The 26,479-nt window shown below is 31.0% G+C and overlaps 1 protein-coding gene across 1 annotated transcript in view; it reads right to left on the bottom strand.

The window, feature by feature from the left end:
• Window positions 1-508: 508 nt before the first annotated feature.
• The window catches only part of LOC125067767 (actin-binding Rho-activating protein-like), a 34,532-nt gene continuing 8,561 nt past the window's right edge, over window positions 509-26,479 (bottom strand). The window contains exons 2-5 of the mRNA XM_047676520.1: window positions 20,801-20,937; window positions 15,795-15,972; window positions 2,653-2,745; window positions 509-1,979 (exon numbers count right to left, since the gene is read on the bottom strand). Coding sequence (XP_047532476.1) covers window positions 1,866-1,979; window positions 2,653-2,745; window positions 15,795-15,972; window positions 20,801-20,937 — 522 coding nt within the window. The 3' untranslated portion in view covers window positions 509-1,865. The remainder of the gene's footprint in view (window positions 1,980-2,652; window positions 2,746-15,794; window positions 15,973-20,800; window positions 20,938-26,479) is intronic.

Below are 26,479 nucleotides of genomic sequence, written 5' to 3'. Positions count from 1 at the left end.
ATCACTTAGATGTCCGTAAATCCACAACAGCGCGATTTTTAAGGCATTTTCTGCCTCGCACAACCACTCTGTGGAACCAGCTTTCGCCAGCGGTTTTTCCGAACCGATACGACTTGGGAACCTTCAAGAAAAGAGCGTACTTATTTCTTAAAGGCCGGCAACGCAGGTGCGTTGCCGGCCTTTAACCCCCCTGGTGTTGCAGATGTCCATGGGCGGTGGTAATCACTTTCCATCAGGTGAGCCTCCTGCTCGTTTGCCCCCTATACCATAAAAAAAAAAATCACGTCAAGTTACATCAAAATGAGCCGCCATTATAACGCTTGGATAGTGGTTCACATAAACTCTGCATAAATTACCTTTTTAAAATAATAATTGTTCTAGATAAACGAGGGAGCTCAGACAGTCCAATTAGTTGATTCGAAATGTATATTATTTGGGTTAAAATAATTTCAGAAATGATTAGTCTTTTTTAAGAGTATTTATTTAAAAATATTTTCATATTATTTTAACATGTTAAATAAATGTACATATTTTAGTTTAAACCTACGCACAAAACTATCTTAAAACTTATTTGTGATATTCATAAAATTTTATCAATTTTATGTTTAAATTGAGCTGTTTTACAATTTTGCATAGGTTCGGGTTTTTGAGTGGTAATTTTATATAAAGAAAATTTTCGTTATTTGTCAATGTCAAATGGTCTTATAAACAGACTTTGTTTATCGAATTTTTAGTTTAGTCTATTTCATATGACATTTACAAATAGAAAACATTTTGTTTACCTACAAAGTCCCAAACTGGAAAAAAAAAATTAGAATAAGACGAAAATCTTTGAAATAACTAAAGACTCGCTAATAAAAATATTGCTCTTAAAAAGAAACTATTTTTTTATAATTATTATATTTTTTATAACAAATTAAATTTAATAATAATTGTTTTAGGATAATCTTGTCGTGTGCGATTGATTACATTCCATTAACTTATTGTAAATATAATCTAAAATAACCAATAATGACTAGAATAACTAATTACATTTTCTTATAACTAACGAGAAAGTCATTTACAAAAATGAATTAAGAAATGTTAATATGTTAAAAGAACATCGTTCACTAAACTGAAATAAAAATAAATTTACGTAAAACAACAAGATAACAAAGCACTACGATAGGTCCCTTCTTTTCATTTCTAACATTCTATCTATCTTTTTATATCTAAAATTATCTTTTCTTAGCCTTAATAAATTTCTTCCTTGATTTTCGGATAAAAACAGATCGTCTGAAAATATTCTCTCATCGATTTAACATTAGCATTTTTACGCAATTCGAAGCGATAAAGAATTTTAGGTTCAATGTTATATACGAATACATTAACGATAATACTTCATTCTTAATTATACTTTAATGATATATAGCCAAGACGATATTTATATATAATTTATATGCTTTATCTAATAAACAAATAACTACAGGTATATTTAATTATGTTTTCGCATTCAGTCAGCAACAGCTATCAGCGAGTAATTGCTAATTAAAAAACATTTTATTTCTATTGAACTGAACATAGGGACTGTCCACTTATTTCCATATTACAACTGTCACTATGCAGACAGAACCGCGTCGCATTCTTGGCATTTATCTTCACATATTCTTATTTTATTATTAGCAGACTTAATGGCAATATCAGTTTCTTCGGCCTATTTTAAACCAACAGTACACATGTGAAGAGTTGGCATAATTCTATAAGAGATAAATACAAGCAATTTTGAACTAATTGCGAATAAACATAAGGTCTAATATTTATGTGAGCTATGCTCCGTAGGTCGGCGTCGGTCTTTATTTGTTTTATTATAGTTATATTTATAGAATTTAATTAGGCATAGGTGACACTGATCGCCTAGCTTGTAAGGCTTTGTTGTTACAATATTCCCTGATGTCGTTGATGGGCTGCATTAGGAACACGGGCACGTCGTCGTCTCGTTTCTGAAAAATAGATTATATCATAAATAAAATATTCATTGTATTTCTATGTTGAAAGTTGCCTCCATCCAAAAAGGTTGTATGGACAGTTTTATACACTTTTAATGTATAGGTATAAGCTAACAGTACATTTTTCTCTTTCGATATTTATTTAAATAAATAATAAACTACAACAGATAGGAAGACGAATACGAGATTTTATTTAGTTATGCCAGAGGACTGACACAGATAACTTACAAAATTAGCATAATTTCTAAAAAAAAATATTTTTCACTTTTACCTGTGTCACACAATCAAGCAAGAATGAATGAACGGATATGAATTAAATTTGGCACAAATATAAATTATAGTAGAGAAACTGAACGTAATACCTGAAACACCCTCTCCCATCACAAGCAGGCGAAGCAACGGGTAAAAGTTAGAGCCTAAAGGGCAACTCATTCAAGACATGCGGATTTTCTCACGCTTTACCGCCGATTGCGCAATTTTTTATAAACACAAAATTGAGATACATATAATACAGATAATTATAAAAGATTCTAACCACTGGACTATCTCGACTTTCTGTATATTAAATGGTTTTTGTTTTTCTCGTGATCTTCTTAAAATTTCTTCTAGAAAAATTCACACAAACTTCACTGCGATCAATTATTTATAATTTAAACTTCTAAGTTACCTGGAATAGAACTTCGCCCTCGAAGAAAGTTAATTGATGTTTTCTCGTCCTCAGCAAGATCCCGACGAGTTTGTCTGAGATTACTGTGTAGATCTGTAATAAAGTTTCACTTTGTAAGATAGATGTCTACGTATCTCGGGAGTTGAGTCTTGACACTATTAAGTAAAATATATATTAATGTATTTTCTCCGAACGAATTCCTCCGCTGTCAAGCGATATTTAATAATATTGCCTACATTACATATACCACTATACCCTGTTCAAGTTAGCTTGATCTTTTTGATAGTCGAGCTAGTGATGAGAAACAGAAAATATAACATATATAACAGTCGATGGAACGATGGAATGCGTAATTCAAATTTGAATTCAATAATCCGTTCGTAACAACAACTTAACAATGATCTTTGATAAGGATTTTTGTAATCGATATTTGTAGCAGTTATTTCCTGTTATTCGCGTCCCTACCGTCCGACCGATGTAACATTGTATAAGCGTCTATTATTTTCAGTGTTTCTATTTAAATTTTACTTTGAAACAATAATACATAATAGAAAAAGTCCTAAAATTTTCGGATAACGCTTAAATCTTTAGGACTTTTGTATTTTTTTTTTTAAATATTTTTACAATTTTTAAAATAATTAAATTACGAAAATATTATGTTCGTCATTGCAAAGTTATGTCGAACTGAAAAAATTACATCTGTCAAAAAGATCAAGCTATCTTGTACAGGGTATAATGATACATTTTTCACACAGAGGAATGGAATTCCGATTCAACGAAATGCCGCTGTCATTACATATGCGGTCATGACGTTTTCATGACGTTTTCTTTCATTATTATTTGTATATAATTAAGAGCTTAATGTAAATAAATGTTGGTTATATTTAAAATATATATTGCAATTTTATAAAGACGGTGACTGTAAAATTGTTTGAGTGTGATACTTTTGTCTAATCAAACAATATAAAGAATATTTTTCACCTTGGCTTGCTTAAAATAATGAAAATTTAAACAGTATTGCAGCTGACGATCAGAAGGTACAATAAACTCCTCAATAAAAAGTCTAGTCTAGTCTAATCCTTATATTTTAACACCTCGCTTTATTGTCTCCACTGGTGATAGGAGGCCTGGTTCGTTTTTTGCCCTGAGGATCGGAATTGGAGCTTACACAAATCCCTACCTAGTAAATATTCATGTAAAGATTTATACGGTAAATATTTTTAATTTTACAATAAAATATTATTATAGGCTTTATATTGTAAAAGTTGCAGCACTCAAATATAGTCTTTATGTCAGTATTAATATAGTCATTATTCGGGATATTGTCGTTTACATAACTATAGACAAAATCTAAAATTACAATATGGTCGTAATAAATCAATATTCATTTCGTATTAACGTCAATCGCCTGACATTGAACCGTTGATCGTAAACAAGTTGAACCGGAAAGAGCTCCAGACTTATTTTCGATCCCGCACGCTCCCATTTCCATATTCGGTTGCGCAAGTAATGTTTATGTTGCTAATTACGAGCGGACCGGCGGTCATTAGTATACGTATGCCAAATTTAAATCTTGGCCGATGTTGGCCGACTCTCGGCCGTGACGGTTGGAATGTCAAGTGACGTCACGAATATGAAGTATGGTATGATATCTTGTATTATGGTAGGATGTACTTTGTATAGGATAGCCAGTGTAACTATAGCTACAAGGGAGGTTACATTTTTCCCAAGCTTGGCGGCACATTGGTCATGTAAGGATTTGTTAATACTTATTATAAATGCCAATACCTAAGGGCGATAGTGTGCCCACTTAAATTAGAAGATCCATTTGTCAGTACGTCTACCTTATTGAAAACTCTACGATATTTTCTTGAGTACCTATAGGTAAACAGTTGTGTTATTGCCTGTCATATTCTTAATTGGATATTGTAATTAAGCACTTATGGGATATATATAAGTTATCTTGTTAACGAATAGTCTACGAAATCAACTTTGCTCGAGATTCGCAACACCTAACCGAAGAAAATCCTGCCAAGAACCACTTAGCACTTTTTAAATCTTCAATATAAAGGAAAGGCAAAATTTTAGCACATATATTAATGTTTATTTAAATTGATCTGTTATAAGAAAGGTCTTTGTTGCATATTCCGTCGCGTATAATACTAGATTTTTCAGAATCTTTTTAGGGTTAAGTTGTTAATAGTTTTATCGCTAAGAGACATTAAAATTAAAAAAAATTTTTTCATATTTTTTTTTTTAATTTAAATACAGTTGATTTTGACCTTTTTGTACGCTTTATTGCGTGATGACGGAAATACATGTGACACAATTTATTACATATAAATATGTATATATGTTGCTGGTTTCCTCAGTATATTTTCCGTTACGTCGAGCGCTTGATGAATTATGAACACGATTTGATCACGTCTATAATAATTGGTTCTTATCGAGATTAAATCGAGAGTTTTTTTTTTATTACAAGGAGATAGGATATAAAGATTGTTGCCTATATTATTTTATTGGTGTGATTATTAATTATTTAAAAAAGAGAAATCTTAACATCCTTATATGTTTGTATAATCGTTTAAAAGTATGGGTCAAGGACGTGAGGTAGAAAATGTAGTTTTTTTATAAGGAAGGGCTGATAACAAATTTTAGTTTTACTTATTCCATGCGGTTTAATTAATATTTATTTATTTATAATACGATCTATTTTTATATCCATTTTAATTTTACTTCCAAAGTTTTTATAACAATTTCGAAATTCAAACGCCACTTAATACGAATGCATAATGAATACCATAAATAATTCTAGATCTCAACCAATAATAATGGATCAAAGACAAAGTTTATTTTTAATTAATCCTGGAATAGACTATTTATAGGTACAAGATATTCCTTGCTGGTTAAGATATACAAATTGTACAGTAAAATTCATAGTTTCAAAAAATATGAAATAATAAAATCAGAAGTTTCGTTTTATTAAAAAAGAATCACAAAGGATCAAAGGATTTTTTTAAAACAAATTTCTTTAATTTTATTACGATATTGAATTTACTTCATTGAATAAATAAATTTCCATGAAACAATTAAAAACAAAAATAGTTATTTTTATAAACTTTCTTTCACATTGTTAATTGACATTACGGAGAAAAGTTCAATGAATAAATTCTTATGGAATTACATAAACAACATTTGTATTTATTAAGAATAATGAAATATATTGACATGTTTGTTTCTTTTAATTTCAACTTCAAACATATTTATTGCAACTTATGTATATATAAAATCTTTACACCAATCTAAAAATCTTAATAATATATTATCATTAAGATATTATTATTATTATTATTATTATTTTATTATATTATTTATTTTATCTTTTTAATCTTTTTCTTTTTATAAATAAAATATATTCGTGGTATATATTGGGTCTTTATCTATGAAATTAGCGTTTTGTCGTACTAGCCACTTTCATATGAAATATCTCCTCTTTGGTTAAGAATTTCAAATTCAAATTTATAAATTCAAACTGGTTATTTGAATTTTGAAAACTGTTATTCATTTGTTTTTTTTTTTTCTTTGGCGTCGCTTATTACAGCACAATGGAAAACATGAAGTATATTTACGAGTACGTGTTCTACCGTGGAACCAGTGCTGCAGAAGCAGATCGAAGTCTGGTGTCGCAAAAGAAAGTACGGTACGTTTTTGGTTTCAACGTTTTCCCGTGGAGGCCGGAGACCAAAGTGGAAAAATAAGAATAAAAGGCTATTGTGGAAGCTATCCATCACAAAGCACTTCAGAGATAACTCAGGCTTTTGAACAACGCAAGAACACACACTGCACAACAAACAACCTCTAAGATGGATGAGCTACAATTGGAATGTCTGCGACATCCACCGTACTCCCCGGACCTTGCTCCAACAGATTACCATTTTTTCGGAATTTGGACATATTCTTAAAAGGAAGAAAATTCAACTCCGATGCGGCAGTCAAAACCACCCAATATTTTTTTTTGTAAAGGGATCAATGAACTACCTATGATATGGCAAAAATGCATAGATATCACCGGTTAATACTTTGAATAATTAAATATATTTTACAATATATATATACATATTCTTCCAACACAAATTGCCAATTTCATAATATGTAAGAACCTGATATTAACGTACAGTTAATCCGACATTCGTCAGTCTGCCATTGGCAATAATATCTTGATTATCAAAGTTTATTACGGTTATTTTCTCAAAATATTATACAAAAATCACTCACTGAGAAAGTTAAATATTAGAAAAATATAAAAGTTACTTAACCCTTTAAGTATTTAGGTATTAATAAAATTGATGCTGGACATATAAGAAAAAAGTATAAAAATTTTAGTACAATTTTTGTTTTGTTTCCTCTTAAATATTCAAATAAAGATAAGTAAATATTTGTTTTAACTACAAGTACTGCGTTCTTTTTGCTATAAATAGAATGATAGATTTAAATGAGTTACCTATATTGCTGATATTTGTAATATAAACCACGAATAATCCCTTTTGGTTAAAAATACATTGACTTTTTTACCGTTTAAAAGGAAGAACTGATGTATATACTATTGGCGTATGTTTTTCTGGGAACCGTTATATGTGTCTGCAAATACTGCTGCGAAAGCCGATGAAAAATTAACGCATTAATAACGCAGTCATTTGTTTTGAGTAATAATATGGTTTCATTACGTCAAGCTCATATTATTCATTTTAATATACTTGTATGTGGCCGCTTTATCCGCAGAGGGGATTGAGGAGAGTGGGGGCAATTCTACCCACTGCTAATTGTCCCCTACGTTCGAGTTTAATTAACCAAACCGAGGAGGCGCTTACTCGGTGCATTTTAAATCATATTAATTAAATTAATTTTTACAAAATAAAACCATTACGTACGAATCTATATTATTTTTATTGAATAATTATGTTCCAATGCACTATGCATAATTTATTTATTTACAAAATTATTTACCAGTTCGAGTTGAACTAGTAAGAAATTTTGTTGGTACACATTACCCCTTGTCAGCTATGGAACCCTGTACGTAATTATTGTCGTGTAGCTCTATTGTTATACGTATGAATTTATATTTAAGCAACACGGATATAACAGATAAACTACTGACAACGCGTCTATAATTAAGTGTCCAAAAAGACAATGAGCGTTCTCAAGAACATTTCTAACGCTGAATATTTCAAACGTGTATCATACCAACAGCTGCCAAGATAATTACCGTCACATATGATACCTGTTTATCTATTTTTGAATCGATACTATGAGACGTTTATTTATATAGTATAGTATTAGCTCAAACGTAGCGTCTTTGTCTGCGGATAGTTTAAAAGAATAAAGGCGTTCGTGCGTTAATTTTTTTATTTGATTTTTAATATAACTTGGTGGTACGTCTTTGGGAAAGCCCGTCTATGTACCACCCACTCATCGTATATTAGTTTATGATGAGTAGGTTCTTAGATCAATATCAACATTAATACTTAGTATTGTTGTGTTTCGGTTTTGAAGGGTGAGTGAGTCAGTGTAACTACAGGCACAAGTGACATATCATCTTAGTTCCCAATGTTGGTGACGCATTGGTGTTGTGACGAATTATTATATTTCTTACGGTACCAATATCTATGGGCAGTGGTGACCACTGACCATCAGATGATGAAAATTACATGTATTTTTATATTACTAGTATTAACTCACCTAAGCCTCTGTATACATGTAAGTTTAGATAAGTTAAAGTAATATATTAGTATTAAAAATATATCTAAAAATATATGTGTCAATATTTATGACACATATAGTATTATATTATATATATTGTAACGGGTCGATTGGGTGTCGGTGAAGATTGAGAGAGGATAGAATATTTGCTAATTTTTACCTTTGACATTTCACGAAGCAAATGTCTCTATCGAGCTCAAAGTTTTTATTTATGTTATTTTAACCTACTCGTTTGATGGTTAGATTAAAGAAAAGTTTATATGTATTTATTTATATAAAAATTATATAAAAATTATTTATATCTTGATACTTTGAGCTTGTGTGAATTTATTTGATTTGATTTATAGTGTAAATGTAGACGAGTTACTGCGCATTCGGTAACTAAGTGTTGACATCTGGTCTTACTTTGCCAATGCACTTGAAGCATGTCGTTATACTAAAATATATACTATAACTATACGCTTCCAATAAATGTACTATTACAGATACAACATATAATACAATATTCAAATACTAATAAAAGACATCACGGACTCACTCCCAAAATAAGGAACTTTATACTAAACTAACTAAGGTAACTAGCTGTTAACCGCCCGTTTCGCTGGTCGTTTTAAAATTTATTTAAAACTAGTTATGATAATTATTATTATTATAAATGGAAGCCATACTTTTTAATTTTGAATACATTTATTGAACATATAAGATAATAGAATAATAATTAATTGTGAAAATAATAAAATTAATAACAGGAACACCAAATTTAAAAAGAAATTGAATTTTCGCGACAAACTTTCTCGGCCTCTGAACCTGCCTCAACTGTCACTCGTTCAAAAAAATTCACTAAAAAATAGAGTGAACAGACATACTATACAGATTTATATAGATAGTAGTATACTATTTATATAGATAGTAGTATAGATATAGATAGATATATAGCTTATCATTTGCATAATCATATGTTCTTACTGTATACCAAATTTTATAGAGATCTGAGACTGATTGCGTCGTGATGATATGCGTCAAAACGAATATTTGTGACGAAATTCCACAAAAAAAAAGAGTTTAGTACTATTTATATAGTAATAATAGATTTGAACTCAAAACCACTAACCGGATCAAGATTTATGATTTTCTTTTTCGACACTTATCTAAAATACAAATGTATAGTTGTCCAATGTACAATACAATGTATTTGTGTAAATGCACTTCCATATATTGGAGTAAAATTATTCAATCTTTCAGAAGAACACGAAGAAATATCCTATATATACCGAGTATGTACATGACTATATCGATATTCGTTGTGGGTGCCTACAGTTCTCATTCAATCGGTAATTTCTATAGCGAGGACCCTCAGACCATAAAACAAAAGGCAGGCAGAGTAACGGAACATAATAATTATTAAAGTGACATTACATGACGTATTAATAAAGCCGTGATGCACTATCGGGAAATTGTATTATTTTTTTAATGTAATAAGTAGGCGGCAATTAGGTCACCTCATGTTAAGTGGTCGCCAACGCACAATGCGCCACAAACCTTGGGAACTAAGATGTTATGTCTTTAGTTACACTGTCTTTCACCCTCCAAATTGGAACACAACGATATCAAATATTGCTGTTGGGTGGCTGACTACCTGATAAGTGGGTAATACCTACCCTAGAAGAGCCGAGATGGCCCAGTGGTTAGAACGCGTGCATCTTAACTGATGATTTCGGGTTCAAACCCAGGCAGGCACCACTGAATTTTCATGTGCTTAATTTGTGTTTATAATTCATCTCGTGCTCGGCGGTGAAGGAAAACATCGTGAGGAAACCTGCATGTGTCTAATTTCAACGAAATTCTGCCACATGTGTATTCCGCCAACCCGCATTGGAGCAGCGTGGTGGAATATGCTCCAAACCTTCTCCTCAAAGGGAGAGGAGGCCTTTATCCCAGCAGTGGGACATTTACGGGCTGCTAATGTAATAATGTAATGTACCTACCCTGACGGGCTTGCACAAAGTCCTACGATATAGTGTATTCACTACAAAGGTTCACGCGCCCCATCTGCCTATTGTTTTAAAATTTAAGCAAATACCATTTATTCTGAAGCGTTTTGATTTTATTCATCTTATTTAATATACCATTAAAGATACTTTTGTATTTATAAATTCGAAATATTCTGTACGATTCACATATACACAGAACGACGTACGTAAAGTATTTTATGTAGGAGTATGCGTACGAACGAAATTGTGTTTTTTTTTATGTTATAGGTGGCAAACGATCAGGACGCTTACCTGATGGAAAGTGACTACCACCACTTATGAACATCTGCAACACCGGGGGGCTTGCAGATGTGTTGCCGGCCTTTAAGGAAGAAGTACGCTCTTTTTTGTAAGTTCCCAAGTCGTATCGGTTAGGAAAAACCGGCGGCGAAAACTGATTCCATAAAGTGGTTGTGCGAGGCAGAAAATGTCTTAAAAATTGCGGTGTTGTGGATTTTCGGACATGTAGGTGGTGCGGGTGTTTAAAATGTAGTACAATATATTTTCACATCGCATTTAAACACGTGAGCACTAATCAAAGGATTCAAACCGAGGCAAGCACCTCCATTTTCATGTCCTTATTTGGTTTTATATTCAATCTCATGCTTGGCTGTGAAGAGAAACATTGCGAGGAAACCTGCATGTTAGATAGATGGATATTTGCTACGTGTGCATCACATTGGGGCAACTATCACTGTTTCTCAAACATTGCTTTCTATTCGATATTACATTGTAATATTTCACTTATTAGGTTTTGAAAGAGGAAGATGGCAAATCAAATGAATTATTGCCATTTATACTAGTCTAACCGAGATGGAAAATAAAAAGTAAAGGTCTTTCTATTCACCCGGGGGACATTTTAGGTGACATTAATAAGACATATATATATATATATCTAGATCCCACAACAAAAGCCATTATATGTTCGTCGTTTCATTCGAAGATACAATTAACTAAGTAGTCCTTTTAACTCACAGGCATTGTCCGCACGTTTAGAGAATCGATTCATAATCGACCTCTTTTCATTTTTTATTTTTATTATTATAGCTTATTTTTTCATGTGAACAGAGTTACAGCATACGGTATATACTTATAAACTTGTATTTACGTCTTAAAACAACTAAGATGATATTATTTTTAGCAAGTGATTTGATTAATAACCAACAAACCAAGAGTATATAAACAATACACCAAAGTGGTAAATTTTATGTAAACGTGCTTACAATATAAATGATGTCATAATACCTTTTGTTGTCGCTTGGTTAACGAACTTCTATAGAAGTGCGAATAGTGATAACTTTTATGAGTAGTAAGGGATGATGTTTGGATAATCTATGCATAGAAATTAATTAAATGAAAAAAAAGCGGCCATGTGCGAGTCGGTCTCGCCCATGAAGGGTTCCGTAGCAGCAAGTAACAAGGTTTATGTTTATGAAATTCAATGTTTTCTTTTTATATTTGAGTTGATTGAATGAAAGGTTGCGGTTTACGATTTTTGACGTATTAAAAAAAACTACTTACTAGATTTAGTTCAAACCAATTTTCAGTGCAAGTTTGAATGATGATGTACATTTCACATCATATAATTTTTCATTTCATTCTCTTATTTTCGAAGTTACAGGAGGGGGACACACATTTTACCATTTTGGAAGTGTCTCTCGCGCAAACTATTCAGTTAAGAAAAAAATGATATTATAAACCTTTATACCATTTTTGAAGACCTATCCATAGATACCCTACACGAGTTTGAGTTTGAGTTTCAGTTTTAAATATGTGAAACCCCAAAATTTTTTGTTTTTTTTTTCTATTTTCGTCTGAAAATCTTAATGCGGTTCACAGAATACATCTTACGAAGTTTCAACAGTATAGTTCTTATAGTTTCGGAAAAAAGTGGCTGTGACATACGGACGGACAGACAGACAGACATGACGAATCTATAAGGGTTCCGTTTAGCCATTTGGCTACGAAACCCTAAATATGTCTGGAAACGATTAAGACAACACACATTTTCAATTTCCAACACCCACCCATTTCCAAACTTCGTGGAAGTTAACCTTTATTTCTAATTCATTTATATACTATGATATTATACATATAATAATATATAAATAAATTTCGATTTAGTTTTGAAAACTTTCATAGAGATACGTATATATTATATGATACAGGTATATTATACAACCCACACATTTAAACAACTAACTACGGCATCTAACTGTTGATATCTTTTATGTGGAAATTAATTAAAATGTTTAATTAGTTAATAGTATTAGATAATAAATTGAGGTTGATATCCAAATGCATTGTTTGCTATTAAATATAATGCGTATTGAATGGAATTAGTTTAATACTTGTTGATAGATCTTTAATAATAATAATATTCTTTATATCTAAGACACTTGGTACACATACATTTTTGATAACATGTACAAGCATTTTTAGTGTCGGATTCTATCCTTTAATGTGAAGTTTAAAATTAAGAATGGCTTAAAATAGAAGTCACGTACTTCTAAATTACTTTATTGTTGTCAAAATGTTAATTTATTCTTTACAAACTGGGTGCTAATAATATTTTGCGCTTATTCAGGTATGCAAATCTTATATGAAAATCTGTGCACCAAATATTATAAAACAATAGCCAGGAGTTTATGTTCGCGGTATGAACCACCCAGGAATTAGAATAACGTTCCTGTTATTTTAACAATACGAAAAAAAAAACTAATAATAATTCATCATAATAGTAACAGCTTCTCTATGTCTGACTAATGGGCTAAGGATTCGTCTACTGTAGAAGGAAGGCTTAGGCGCGCACCAGTGCGTGTTTGTGTAAACATACGAGGTGGACTTAAAGTCGACAAATGCAGATATAATTATTTGCTGCAAAATTCATTTAAAATTCACGTGTACTATCTTCTCGGCAACGTGAGTCCCCATATGACCGTTTATGTATATAGGATAAACTTTATTTATATTATATATGTTAAGGTTAATAATATCAAAGATCAGAAAACACCAAGACATAAGCAAAGCAAACCTAATTTTGATATGGAGCAATATTTTTTTTATCATATGATAAATTAAAGGGTAATTCGTTCAGAAACAATATAAATACTACTTATTGTAAGCACATAGCCTTAAGGTCGAGAAAATGAAAGAATGACGGACCACGATACATATAAATGTAAATACAAAAACTTAATAATCCATATAATACCGTAATGGAGTTATATATAAAGTCAAATGATGAGGGATTTCTAAAGTAAATATTATTTACTGTATATTATATATCTATTTGATATTGTTCACACAGTTTCGTTAAATAAATTAATATTGATTTAACAGTTGGTTAAATACTCATCAATTAAATCTTCCTTAAAACGCATGGGCGAATAGTTTGCAACTACTGTTATAAGAATAAAACATAACAACGGCTAAAGAAATTTTACAAAAACTACTGGTGGTAGGTTATAATGGTAAGAACCGCGGTACCAAATAACGACACTCACTTTATGTTGGAAAATTCGTAAGAGCGTTTTCAAGCGAGAAAACGCAAACGTTTGCTCGTTTCCAAAAATAAATTTAGAAAATGTAACCAAATATTAGTGGCCGAACATGTCTATTAAAAATGTACTTCTGAAAATAGTTCGCTGTTAATTGTTATAGCACACTAACGTACATTTATCGGTTGAAATTGTAACGCGATAAAATATTATTAGTCTGTAAAATTAGCTTTGCAAAAATATATTTGCAAGATTCTTAATGTTTTTGTTGTATCTTCAACAATTTCAATTAATCGAAGTTCTTTATCCGAAGTTATGTTAAATGTTTTTGTTCTTAATGCAATTCAGCTCTATGATAAACACGAAGTTATTTAATTAAGGAATAATAATCTGTCTACTTTCTCCGAAATGAAGTGGGTAGTTAAAATATTATTCTTCTTCTTCCGGTCTTAGAATCTTCTGAATGAAATACTTTTAATAATAAGTCTCAAAGAGGTTTTGAGACATAATTATGAGCAATTAATTTTTTTAATTATTGGAAGTTCTATTTCTTCGCACAGGGTGACGTTAAAACTACATGACCAAGTAGCTCGCTATGCCGCCAATTAAGTGTCAAGTTGCTCAAAATAGAATACTTGATACCTTGTCTTATTTAACAGTGTTTATTTTTATACAAATTCAATTTGTGAATATTAAAATTTGCGAGTGATTGTTGTTGCGTAGTGTTGAAAATAAAAAAAATACATGACGGCGCATGGTGCGCCATCTTGTTTTTTCATACTAGTTGGAAAGAGTGTCAATGGGAGTTGAACGGCACTCTAGTGAAGCGTCGCGTCGATGGTAGCGAGGCAGCCATCTTGAATGCACGGTTACATTCAAGATTTCCCGCGCACCACGTATGCGACGAATCGCTCATTTCCGAGAGTATCTTTATTCTTTTGTAGTAAATTACTGAATTTACTACAAAAGAATAAAGAATAAATAAACCAGTGGGTTTATATATTTTTTTGTGTACTATATTTTAATAAAACGATATTTAAGTCTACTGCGCTATTATCCATGTTAATAGATTTGTTCAATTAAAAACCTATTGAATTTGTGAACAATAATTTGAATATACGCCCGCTTAACATGAGCAATCCTGATATTGGCAATAAAATGTCTACCTATATGCATTTATCATATAATGTATTTTTTATTCATTAGTAGTTAATTAAGGTAATTAAATATTCGTATGCAATTAAATTCAATGAATTGCATAAACGTAGTGATTGATAGGCGCATGATTTCTATAAATTTTTTTGAATGGCAAAACGGACTCTTTAAGAAAAAAATTATAGCTGACGTAAAAAACGGCTCTATATTCACTTTGTCAAATAGTTTGATTGACAGAGCAATTAGGCGTTATACCCGAGAAAATATAGAGGTTCAGCAATTTTTAACTCATATTCCGAAGTTGTTTCGTCTGATTTTCGCAAGTCCAATTCGATGCTTGAGTTTTACAGATTTTTTTACAATTCCACTATTTTCGAGTTAGTTTGCTTTGCAAGGACGTCTCTGTGTGTTTTGTGTATGTACTTTTATGTATTTGTGAATATATCTTTTTTTCTTTTTTAATCGTGAGGTCACGTTATGATATTGATATCCGTTTTATAGGGAAATTTTCATACAAGCTTATGAGATGATTATTGATAGTGTTCACACATAAATCGTACAAAGATTATTATTTATTAAATATTAATATATTCTATTCAATATAATAAGATGTATATAAAGCCACTTGGTTACTAAAATATACAACCAAATAAAATAAAAACATTTTTTTTAATTTCACGTATACGTAAAAAATACTCACCGTGAAAAGTTCACCAAACGAGATAACTTTAGTAGCATCTTTTAGTTCAGGCGGGAGAAGACTCTTGCACGGAGATTTGCCGTACTCGTGAATAATTTCACATAACTCCTTCATCTCTGTGCAAACTCTGGCTTGTGCCTCTGCTCCTCTGTACTCTGTCATCGAACCCGGAATTGGTCTTAAACAAGCAAAAATTTTTTTTTAAAATAATATGTTTAATAATACTCGTCGCTGGTCGGTGACGTAGCGAATAAGCTGCAAGAGCGTCGTCTGAACTGGTATGACCATAGGACTATGTCGGAAGAAAGTGCCTTGATATGTTTGACCCTGGAACTAGGCCTTCGGGCCGCCTAAGGAAGAAAGGAAGGAATTTGGATTTCGTGAAGCAGGACATGAGAGCCAATGGACTTACATAGGATGGAGCTAAAGACTGTGCAAAGTGGAGTAAACATAGTCGAAAGGTCGACCCTGGCAATAACCGGGATTAATAAGTGCCAGACAGAACAAGAAGAAGAATTAAAATGTGCTCGTAATCTTATTCCAAAACATAATCGATTTATATACAATATCGTATAAGAATTCGTCCAAAAAAAATTGTGATTGTATAGCGTACACACTTTCGCAATTATCGTATTACTTTGAAAAAACAATTTTAAATTTACATCAAGACGTTATTCTTGGTGATATTTTTTATTGTTTTAAGATTGCGATCAAAATTTTCCCTTTAATTTTCCTTTGTAACACTTTGAGTACGAAAACACTTCAATTACTTATACACAAAAGAGCAATCAAGACTTTTGTGATATTATAAATCTCATTAAATGTATATATCCCACACGTTTAAACATAAAGTTTCAAAATTGTTTTGTACATATAGTCTGAGCTTTCAGAAAGTATATCAAAGTCGATTAAAATATAAAACTATTTTAATGCATAAGCCGACATGGTCCAGTGGTTAGAAAACGTGAATCTTAACTGATGATTACTGACTATCGATTTTTCATGTGCTTAACTTTTTCGTGAGGAAAGAAAAAATTGTGAAGAAAAGTGTATATGTCGGATGTAAATTTACCACCAAGCCATATTGGAGCATCGTGATGGAATAAACTCCAAACCTTCTCAAAAGGCCTTAGTGAAGTAGTGGGACATTTGCTGTTACGTACATTACTGTAAATGTTCTAAATATTTTTAGTAACTGCAGACTAAAAATATGTTTTGAAGATAAGTTTCGTGTATTTAAAGAACTGGTTTATTTAATAGATAATGAATAAAAATTAGACATTAATGATGTAAACACGAATTCATTTACGTTTGTTTTAGCAATTGATCTATTATACTTTACAACTAATTTATTTTTTGATATAATGTAAAGAATTCTAAATGGGTGTGCTGAAGTTGTTACATTTTTCATGGTTTCCGAAATGCACAATTGATAAGAATCACTATTAATAATATTCATACTAAAATTATTAAAATTGCAGAGTATGTTATGCAAATAAATTTGTATATTAATTAAATAAACAGTACAGTTGAACGTAGTACCAGCACCAAATGTGTGTGCAAAACTTAGGTCCGATCGCTGAGTAATTAGGTCTATACAGTTTACAAAACATGATGGCTTTTTTGGTAAAAAATTGTAAACTATTAATACATGCATACAAAGTTTGGATCGACGGTTGTTTGTAATTCAATCACGTTAGAACAGTTGAATGGATTTTTATGAAATTTGGTACAGTTATAGATTATAGTCTGGAAGAAGAAGTACTTATAACTTGAAACGATCGCCTCCAAAACGCTTCAAATTAATGTATAAATATACATGCACACACACATATATAAATTACACTGTTCGCAAAAATTGACAAAAAAATCAAATGCTGCTAAATATTTCCGAACGCCTTGCAGTTTTTTGATTGTCGATTATTAAGTTTAATAATGATCAACATCAAGTGACCCATTTGTTCGGTGAGGTAAAGAGTAACGTATTAAAAGATTCCATTAACATAAATAAACTCAATGAGAACTCTTGGCATGAATAAGAAACAAAAAACCGAAACGCTTCTTTAAGATATTACTCTGTTATTGTTTCGTTATTTTCGTTCGAGAACGGAAGAAGAGAAATAAAATTCAAGGTTACAAAGGAATGTTTATCGAACAAAGCAAGAACAGCTGGCAACCGAGTCGGTTATCGCGGAAATAGTGACAAGAGATGATTATAAAAAAAAAACTTTGATGTAATTCACTGTTTACATTTCGCATAACTTTGAATTAACCTTCACCAAATCGTATTTGAAAATCAGAACGACTATTTATCAGCTGAATTTATATGTTATTACGACTTTTTATTTGCAACGTCCTTTTCATAGAAATCTTTATTCGAACAAAAGTTTGATTCATAATTTTTATTTATATAATTTTTTAGCACTGTTTATGTAAGTGAATTACTCTTAAACAACGCTTGATGATTTTTTTGTGTACATTTATTACATTACATTAGCAGCTAAATTTCCCCCTACTGGGCTAAGGCTTCCTGTCCCTTTGAGGAGAAGGTTTTGAGCATATTCCATATTCCACGACGCTACTCCAATGCGGGTTGGTGGAATACACATGTGGCAGAATTTCGTTGAAATTAGACACATGCAGGTTTCCTCACGATGTTTTCCTTCATCGCCGAGCACTAGATGAATTATAAACACAAATTAAGCACATGAAAATTCACGCATTCTAACAACTGGTCCATATGGGCTCTTTTTTTTGTGTGTGTTTGGTTATCTGTTTCTGTGTGTGTAGATTGAAGGTTAAGATTACGCGCTCCTATTTGGTACTGGAATATTTTATTTAACAATAAAAATATGAATCGTTGACCACTTATATATAGTGGACGGGTTTATTTATACTTGGCAGAAAAAAAAATATTAAAAAATATCTTCGTTCGAATAGTTCACTCGTTCATTATTTGTTCATTTGATCGTGTGTATCATTGTATGTTAATTTGTTCACGATTGAACAGAAATACTTTGTATCACGAAATAATTATTAATCAAAACAAAATCTGTTCCATATATGACCTGAAAATTATCTCTCAGCAGAAGGACGTTCACTGCTGGACATAGGCCTCCCCCAAAGATCGCCACAACGACCGGACCATCTAAAGATGTGACGCATTAAATCTTTGTCGTGAAGAAAATCATCGTCAGGAAACCTGCACGTTATGTCAATTGAAATTCTGCCACACGTTTGTTTAGTTTATTCCACTAATATCCAATATCCGCATTGAAGCAGCTAGTTGAATTAAGCTTCAAACCAGTTCTTCAAAGGAAGGAGGTATTAACCCAGTAATGAGATATTTACTGGATTTCAAATAAAATAAATTATATAATACAATAATAATATTATATTAGATTACAGCTGAATGTTCTCAGTGATTAGAAGACGTGATCTTAACTTAAGATTACGGGTTGAAATCCCAAAAAGCACAAGTTTCATATGATTATTAAGTTCATAATTCATCCCGTGCTTGGTGAAGGATAAAATCGTAAAGGAGAGAAGACCCAGCAGTTAGATATTTACAAGCTATACTTTATTTTTTATAAATAATAATAATTAATTTTTAATGATTTTCAAAATCTTGTAGTTGTATATTTTATAAATAACATTTTTTTGTATACACATTCAAAAATCTCTTAAACAAAAAGATGAGGGTTTCTCATCTAAAAGAGTGTATTAGAAAAAGTATGAGTATATTAAATCCCATCAAAAACATAAATGTAAAAATGAGAGCCAAGTCCAATATTATGATATATACCTAAGTTGTTGCCGTCAACGACAAAAGAAGTGAGATCTAAATGGGTGCTAAGTTTAATGGTCCTTCCTGGAATTTATTTATAACTACATAAAATATCATTTCTTCTTATAACTTAGGATAATATATTGTTGCACGTATGTATCTCACGAGTTTCAATATATGAGCCAAATTTTACACGTTCATGTCAAATAGTTTTCGAGTTATGAGGAGGTCAAAAGTGGCTCCAAATGGTTCGTGTAATATTACACACGGTGCTGCTCGCCAGTTCTGTTACTTGAACTTGGCTGACACGCTACCGCGTGTCTAGATAAATAAGCTTTCATACTGCGGACTTAATTATTTTTCTTTTATATTACAAAAACATATTATATCATTTTATAAATTGATCTCATATTTGTAATAATGTAAGAAAATAACTTCTAATATATTATTATTGTGTATGGATAGGACTTGAATAGCGTATAATATAAAAGATATGATTACTTCCTCTATAATAAGGACTAGTCAGTTGCCCCGACTTTATGTGTTAAATCAATATATCTTATCTTAATTAAAGTTTTCAATAGTTTAAAATGAATGGACCACCTTATAGTAGATGATCACCACTGCCTATAAATATTGGCGCTGTTAGAAATATTCCTTACATCGCCAACACACCACTAACATTGGGAACTAAGATGTTATGATCTTTGTGAGTATATCCTGTAGTTATATTGGGTCACTCACCCTTCAAACCGGATCATAAATATACTAAAATCAAAATTACAAAGCTCAAATAATAAACTTATAATAAAAGATTATTACAGCTTATTCAATATATGTAATTCAATTAACAGAATTTTAATTCAACGGCTGAATGCTACATTCATTCTATTTAAGAGTAACTGTTTAGATCCGTACAGCATATTCAAATCAAATCAAAATACTCTTTATTGTACACCAGTAAACAAAAAGTTGAATCACATTTAAGAAAGATGCACAAGAGGCGGCCTTATCGCTGAACAGCGATCTCTTCCAGGCAACCTTAGGGTAGAGGAAAGAAACAGATATAGAAAGAGGTAGGGGTGTACAAGGCAGAAATAAACATAATATATGAATTCAATACAGTTATATCTCATAGGTAGTTAAAGTATATTTTATATATGTAAATAAATATATAAATTATAATGTAATATAAGAATAAAATAAAGTCTTCACTCACTTTCCATATTCATCCTTTGAAAACGTCGGTTTGGCATTTTTGACAAAATGGCCGCTGAAAGCGGTTATTTTCTGTAATTCGGTATGCGCCTGCGCTTTGTTGTCAAATGCTGATATTAAATCCGTTAACGACGAACTCTGTAAACAAGGAATTTATTATTATTAGATACTGTGTGAAATTCGCTGGCAGCGTTTTATATGTTTAACGTTTAATAATAGCTATAAAAATGACAAATATATTGTTATTGTATTAATCATATTTTATAATGCATCTTTTCTTAGTATTTAGTGTTATCGTAACGACATTTTTATCACCTAACTATCTATGATAACGAAATTTTATATCAAAATTTCGGTATAATTTTAAAATATATTTATAATAAGAACTATTACAAAGTGAAACACGAAATACGGTACGAAGTTTTTTACTTATTTTTGACTACACTTCAGTTAAATATAATTCTAAAACACAAAAGATGAACGAGAAAAAGTTAAATGCGATTGAAGGAAAAATTTTATAACTCATATTCACTTATTCGTCTGAAACCAAATAAATGTGGCTTCATGTTCAACAACCTATTTAGGTACATATCGGTGTGTAATTTGCGAATATATGTAAAACCAAAAATTATTCCTAATGATAATCATGGTTGCAGTATTATAAGCTAAACAAGCAAGGTTTTTGCTCATATTATATGCGTTGAATCATCGTTTATCCGATTGAGATGAAACTTTGATTAGCTGTTGTTGGGATGTTGGCGAGGTGCCTCGGGGGTAAAAGCAACTCGTATGCCGTGACGGCTACCGAATGACGATCATATGCTGTCATAAACATTCAGTGCTGCCGCTCTCTACTTCTGTATATTGTCACAATAATAAGAAAATAATATTTTATTTATAAATAAATTTATATTTCTTATTTATTGGTTATTTTTTATTCTTTTAGTGACCCATAGTTACGTTGTTCCACATCTGTCTGACGTTACGTTCCAACCACGTTTTATTTCATTCTTGTACTATAATTCTTCCGGTGCGTCGCCGTTCTACGTTTTAAGACGTGTTTCTTACAAATCAAATTTAATAAAAATTTCAACGCATCTAGCGCATAGATTTAGACTATAAAAAGCGTGTGAAATTAATTTTCAAGTATGATAAATTATTTAGTATTTTTTTTAAGCAGTTACAAGCTATGTCACTATTATTAACAGCTTGCGTTTAAAATGAAGTGACTCACGTGTAAAATATTCAGAACCGAATATAGAAACAGAGATGCAGATCACCAGATGAATAATAATGAACAAAGAACGCCTCTCAGTGATGTGCAACAAAGATTAATTATCAACTCTCTAGATTCATTAAACATTGACCACGACCGATTCCGAGCGATTGATTTGTTTTGTCTAAAGGAAATAGAAACTGATAATTTAGTAGCGAATTGTAAACAATTTAGTCTACATATAACAAGGTCGTGATCTCATTCACATATTCGAATTAAATTTTGAAATTAGTTTGATTTTAATTTTATTAATGCAAACAAAAACTAATTTTTACTTTTTTTATGTTTGAATCTCAGAGACGTTCAATTGTTTAATTAGAATTCAAAATAAGCATTATAAATAAGTTCGTCGTTCGAGCGTGAATGAAGAGCTCGTTACGAAAAAAATAAAAATAAGTATTAATTGCTATATTTTTACAATTTAAAAATATAATTATCTATTAAGCTAATTAGCACTTCTATATATCAGTTTAAATAAACTTTGTCTACCTTATTTTATACATAAAATATTATCTTAATGCAAAATATTTTAATGAAAAATTATTTAAAGCCAGATAACGCCGAAATCCCGAAATTAACAGCACCTACATTGTGTAAATCTCTTAAAACCTTTAATGCTTTAGCTAAAATTTAAACAAATTTTATTGAAATATTAAACTAGCGATTGCAAGCATCTTTGCTCGGTTTTTTAGTATTATAAATATTTTAAAAACTTGTAATCTTAAGATTGTTGAAAGTGTTGATATTTTAAAAATCGGTGTATCATTTTGTTGCATATACGAAATTGTGGTTAGTTGATAAAATTTCAAATACGAGGAAAATCAATACATAGCTCAAAGGAGTTCCAGAACCGAGTTTAATGGTAACTTAAACTATGCAATAATGTTTCTAGTAAGTTAATTTTCCTAGGAATTAGAACAAGACGTACCGTTCTTTAAATTAATTCTAAATGCATATATCATTATTATTGTTTGATTTTAATATTAAACAATTAATCATTTTATTTATGTATAGTAGAGACATAAAGAACAAGAACAGACTCGTTGGTCTAGTGGCTTATTATGTCAGTCTGGTCTGGTCTGGTCTTTACATCAGGGGACTTCACATCGGCTCTTGTATTTTGGATGTTTTGTTTTTATCAAACAAATAGCTGTCACCTGATCTATATGTATGGTTTTAGCCAACCAACCTAACATGCATTGGGAAAACATACCCATGAATATCATGAAGCAAAGTATGATGATTGAGGTCCGTAATGGCCCAATTATTAGAAGGCGTGAATCTTAACCGATGATTCTGGGACATTACTCAATAAATATGCTTGATTTATATTTACATATAATTCACTTCGTGCTCGAATCCGGTTGAAGCATGATTTTTATTAAATATCTTCTCTAAAGATAAATGTATGATAAACTATAAAAGGCTAATTGAACTCGCAGCTCGTTCTCAGCTATAGTTAGTTACGTTAATTAAATCAAAATTAGACTGCAACTTTTTCTCATGAGTTTTTTAGGCAAGCAAAGAATTTAAATTATAATGTTTGCAATATATCTTTGAATTTCTAATTATTATTTTAAACTAATTTTATTATATTAATGAGGCGACTTGGTTAAATTGTAGTACAATACAAATTAATAATTATTATATTATTATAATTAATATTATTATATTTTTTTATCTCATATAGGAAGGTATAGACATAGACATTGGTGCTGAAAGAAATATTAAACCTTTCTTACAACGTTGGGAACGAAATAGTTTTGACTTCTTTCTGTAGTAACTACAGGCACAAGGGACATAACAGCTGGCTGACTCACCCTTCAAATCGGAACAGAATAATGCTAAAGTATAACTAATGATCAGTTTTTAATCAAGTAATATGTATAATTAAGGACTTCTAATTCATATGCACGAAATGCAATTATTTAATTTACTTATTGAAGTGATATTTGTTGATGAGCTTTATAAAAAAAAAAAATGATGAGAATGACTTCTTATGATTGAAAACTTGAAAACTTCATGATGAAGTTGCTCGCTAAACTTTTAATCAAGTGTCAAGTCGCTCGTAATAGACAATTCCAAGTAATCTCATTGTTATCTTACAAATTTAAATCGTGAATGCTTAAAGAGCGAGTGTCATACTAGTGACGATAAAATTGTTATTGCATTAGCATTTTAGCATTAGCAGCCCGTAAATGTCCCACTGCTGGGATAAAGGCCTCCTCTCCCTTTGAGGAGAAGGTTTGGAGCATACTCCACCACGCTGCTCCAATGCGAGTTGGCGGAATACACATGTGGCAGAATTTCGTTGAAATTAGACACATGCAGGTTTCCTCACGATGTTTTCCTTCACCGCCGAGCACGAGATGAATTATAAACACAAATGAAGCACATGAAAATTCAGTGGTGCCTGCCTGGGTTTGAACCCGAAATCATCGGTTAAGATGCACGCGTTCTAACCACTGGGCCATCTCGGCTCTTATCTCGGATCATTGTTATTGATCATAATTGTATTATTAATAATTAGATTATTATTATTTTATTATAATTAATTATTTGTATGCAATTGAAGAATATTTTTATTACTTAAGCAAAGGTAGCTTTGCATTTTTTATTTACTTTATTTTCTGTTCTGTAGAAACGTATTGTTATAAAATAAATTAAGATATTAAGAAATCATCAAATTCAATGCATGCATGAAATTTAATTATTTGAATTATTAGTATCAAGTATTAAGGTTAAGCGTCAATAGTGCAATTATTTAAGGGCCGCCTAGCGATGTAAAAAGTCACAGGATCGATCCTGACCCTTTGGGCAATTGCCGTCCCTACTCCCAACACAAACTTTAAGCTTAAAATAAGGCATAAATAGGTTGGTAATATAATATATATAAACAGTTAAATTAAATTGGGTTATTGCTAATATTATTTTAATTAAAAAAAGTATTTAAATAAGTTCCTTTTCAGCTTATTTAAGTTTATTTTGTTTAACGGATTAAAATTTAGTATCGGTTTATGATTTTACACCATAAACTGTAGAATGGTATTTCGTTTGGAATTTATTTCATCCAAATATGCAACAAGAATAACAAAGTAATTGACGGTTTTCATCATAAATTCTAATTAAAACTAGAAAGATTTATACCTGACGGGTTGCCAACACCTGCCGACGTTTGGACTCAAAATACATACTTGGTGATCGCAATAATTCATCACTACTTGAAATATCATTTTCTATAATAACAATAAATATGGCTGATTAAATTTAATCAATATTGTCATAGCATTGTTTTTATAAATTGTAGCATTGATTGTATAACGGGAAAGGGAGAATATTCATAGAATGTCGGGCCTGATACTACAAAATAATGATTTCTACTTAATCTTAAAAGAATATTACTCGACTTCCGTACCTATTTCGAAAATAATATAAATTGTACGACTCTTCTTGGCATAATAGCGAGTCTTTAAAAACAAGGAATTTTTTTTTTTTTGTTGAAATATCATGTTAATGATAATAGTTTCGTAAAAAACTACTGACTACTTGACTTCTTTATAGTACTTAAAAAAGACTAAGTCTCGAGTATACCTTAATATATAAAATGGAAGTTCAATGACTTTAAAAATTAACAAAAAATGATGTCAATATAATATGAAAATCCAAATATCTATCAAAATGTTAAGTTTGTTGATTCTCCTCTATGAGGTCCCTAAGCCATTGATCCAATTATGATGTAACTTTGTAGTAGCTCAACCTCCTTGAATTAAATATAAGATTTATTTTATATGTTTGTCCTTTAATATAAACTTTTCAAAACGACTATTTTAACCGTGCGAAGCCGGGACGAGTAGCTAGTTTTAAATAATTATCATAATCGGTGTTCAAATGTTTAGGCACAGTATTAATGTCTTTAAAACTATAAGGTAATTATTAGTTTTTATACGATGTACTTATTTAAACACTTAGATGATAATTAGTTATTAAGACTTCTTAAGAAATTTATTGTTTAGTTTCAATTTGAGTAACGCCTGAGTCGCATCAGCATTGATTCGCATTAAGGTGGGCTTACTTACGCATCGTGAGTCAAAGGCGGAGCTACAAGATGCTATATAATATACCTAAACTCGGTAAAGAGTTACCTATTAGTATTACCTATTCTACATACCCACATAATTATAATATTCTACATAAGAGCCGAGATGGCCCAGTGGTTAGAACGCGTGCATCTTAACCGATGATTTCGGGTTCAAACCCAGGCAGGCACCACTGAAATCTCATGTGCTTAATTTGTGTTTATAATTCATCTCGTGCTCGGCGGTGAAGGAAAACATCGTGAGGAAACCTGCATGTGTCTAATTTCAACGAAATTCAGCCACATGTGTATTCCGCCAACCCGCATTG

Source organism: Vanessa atalanta, chromosome 12 (assembly GCF_905147765.1).
Source record: "Vanessa atalanta chromosome 12, ilVanAtal1.2, whole genome shotgun sequence".
In the NCBI taxonomy this organism is placed as follows: Eukaryota; Metazoa; Arthropoda; class Insecta; order Lepidoptera; family Nymphalidae; genus Vanessa; species Vanessa atalanta.
The sequence above is the reverse complement of the archived record's forward strand: the minus strand, read 5'-3'. Positions and strand labels throughout refer to the sequence as shown.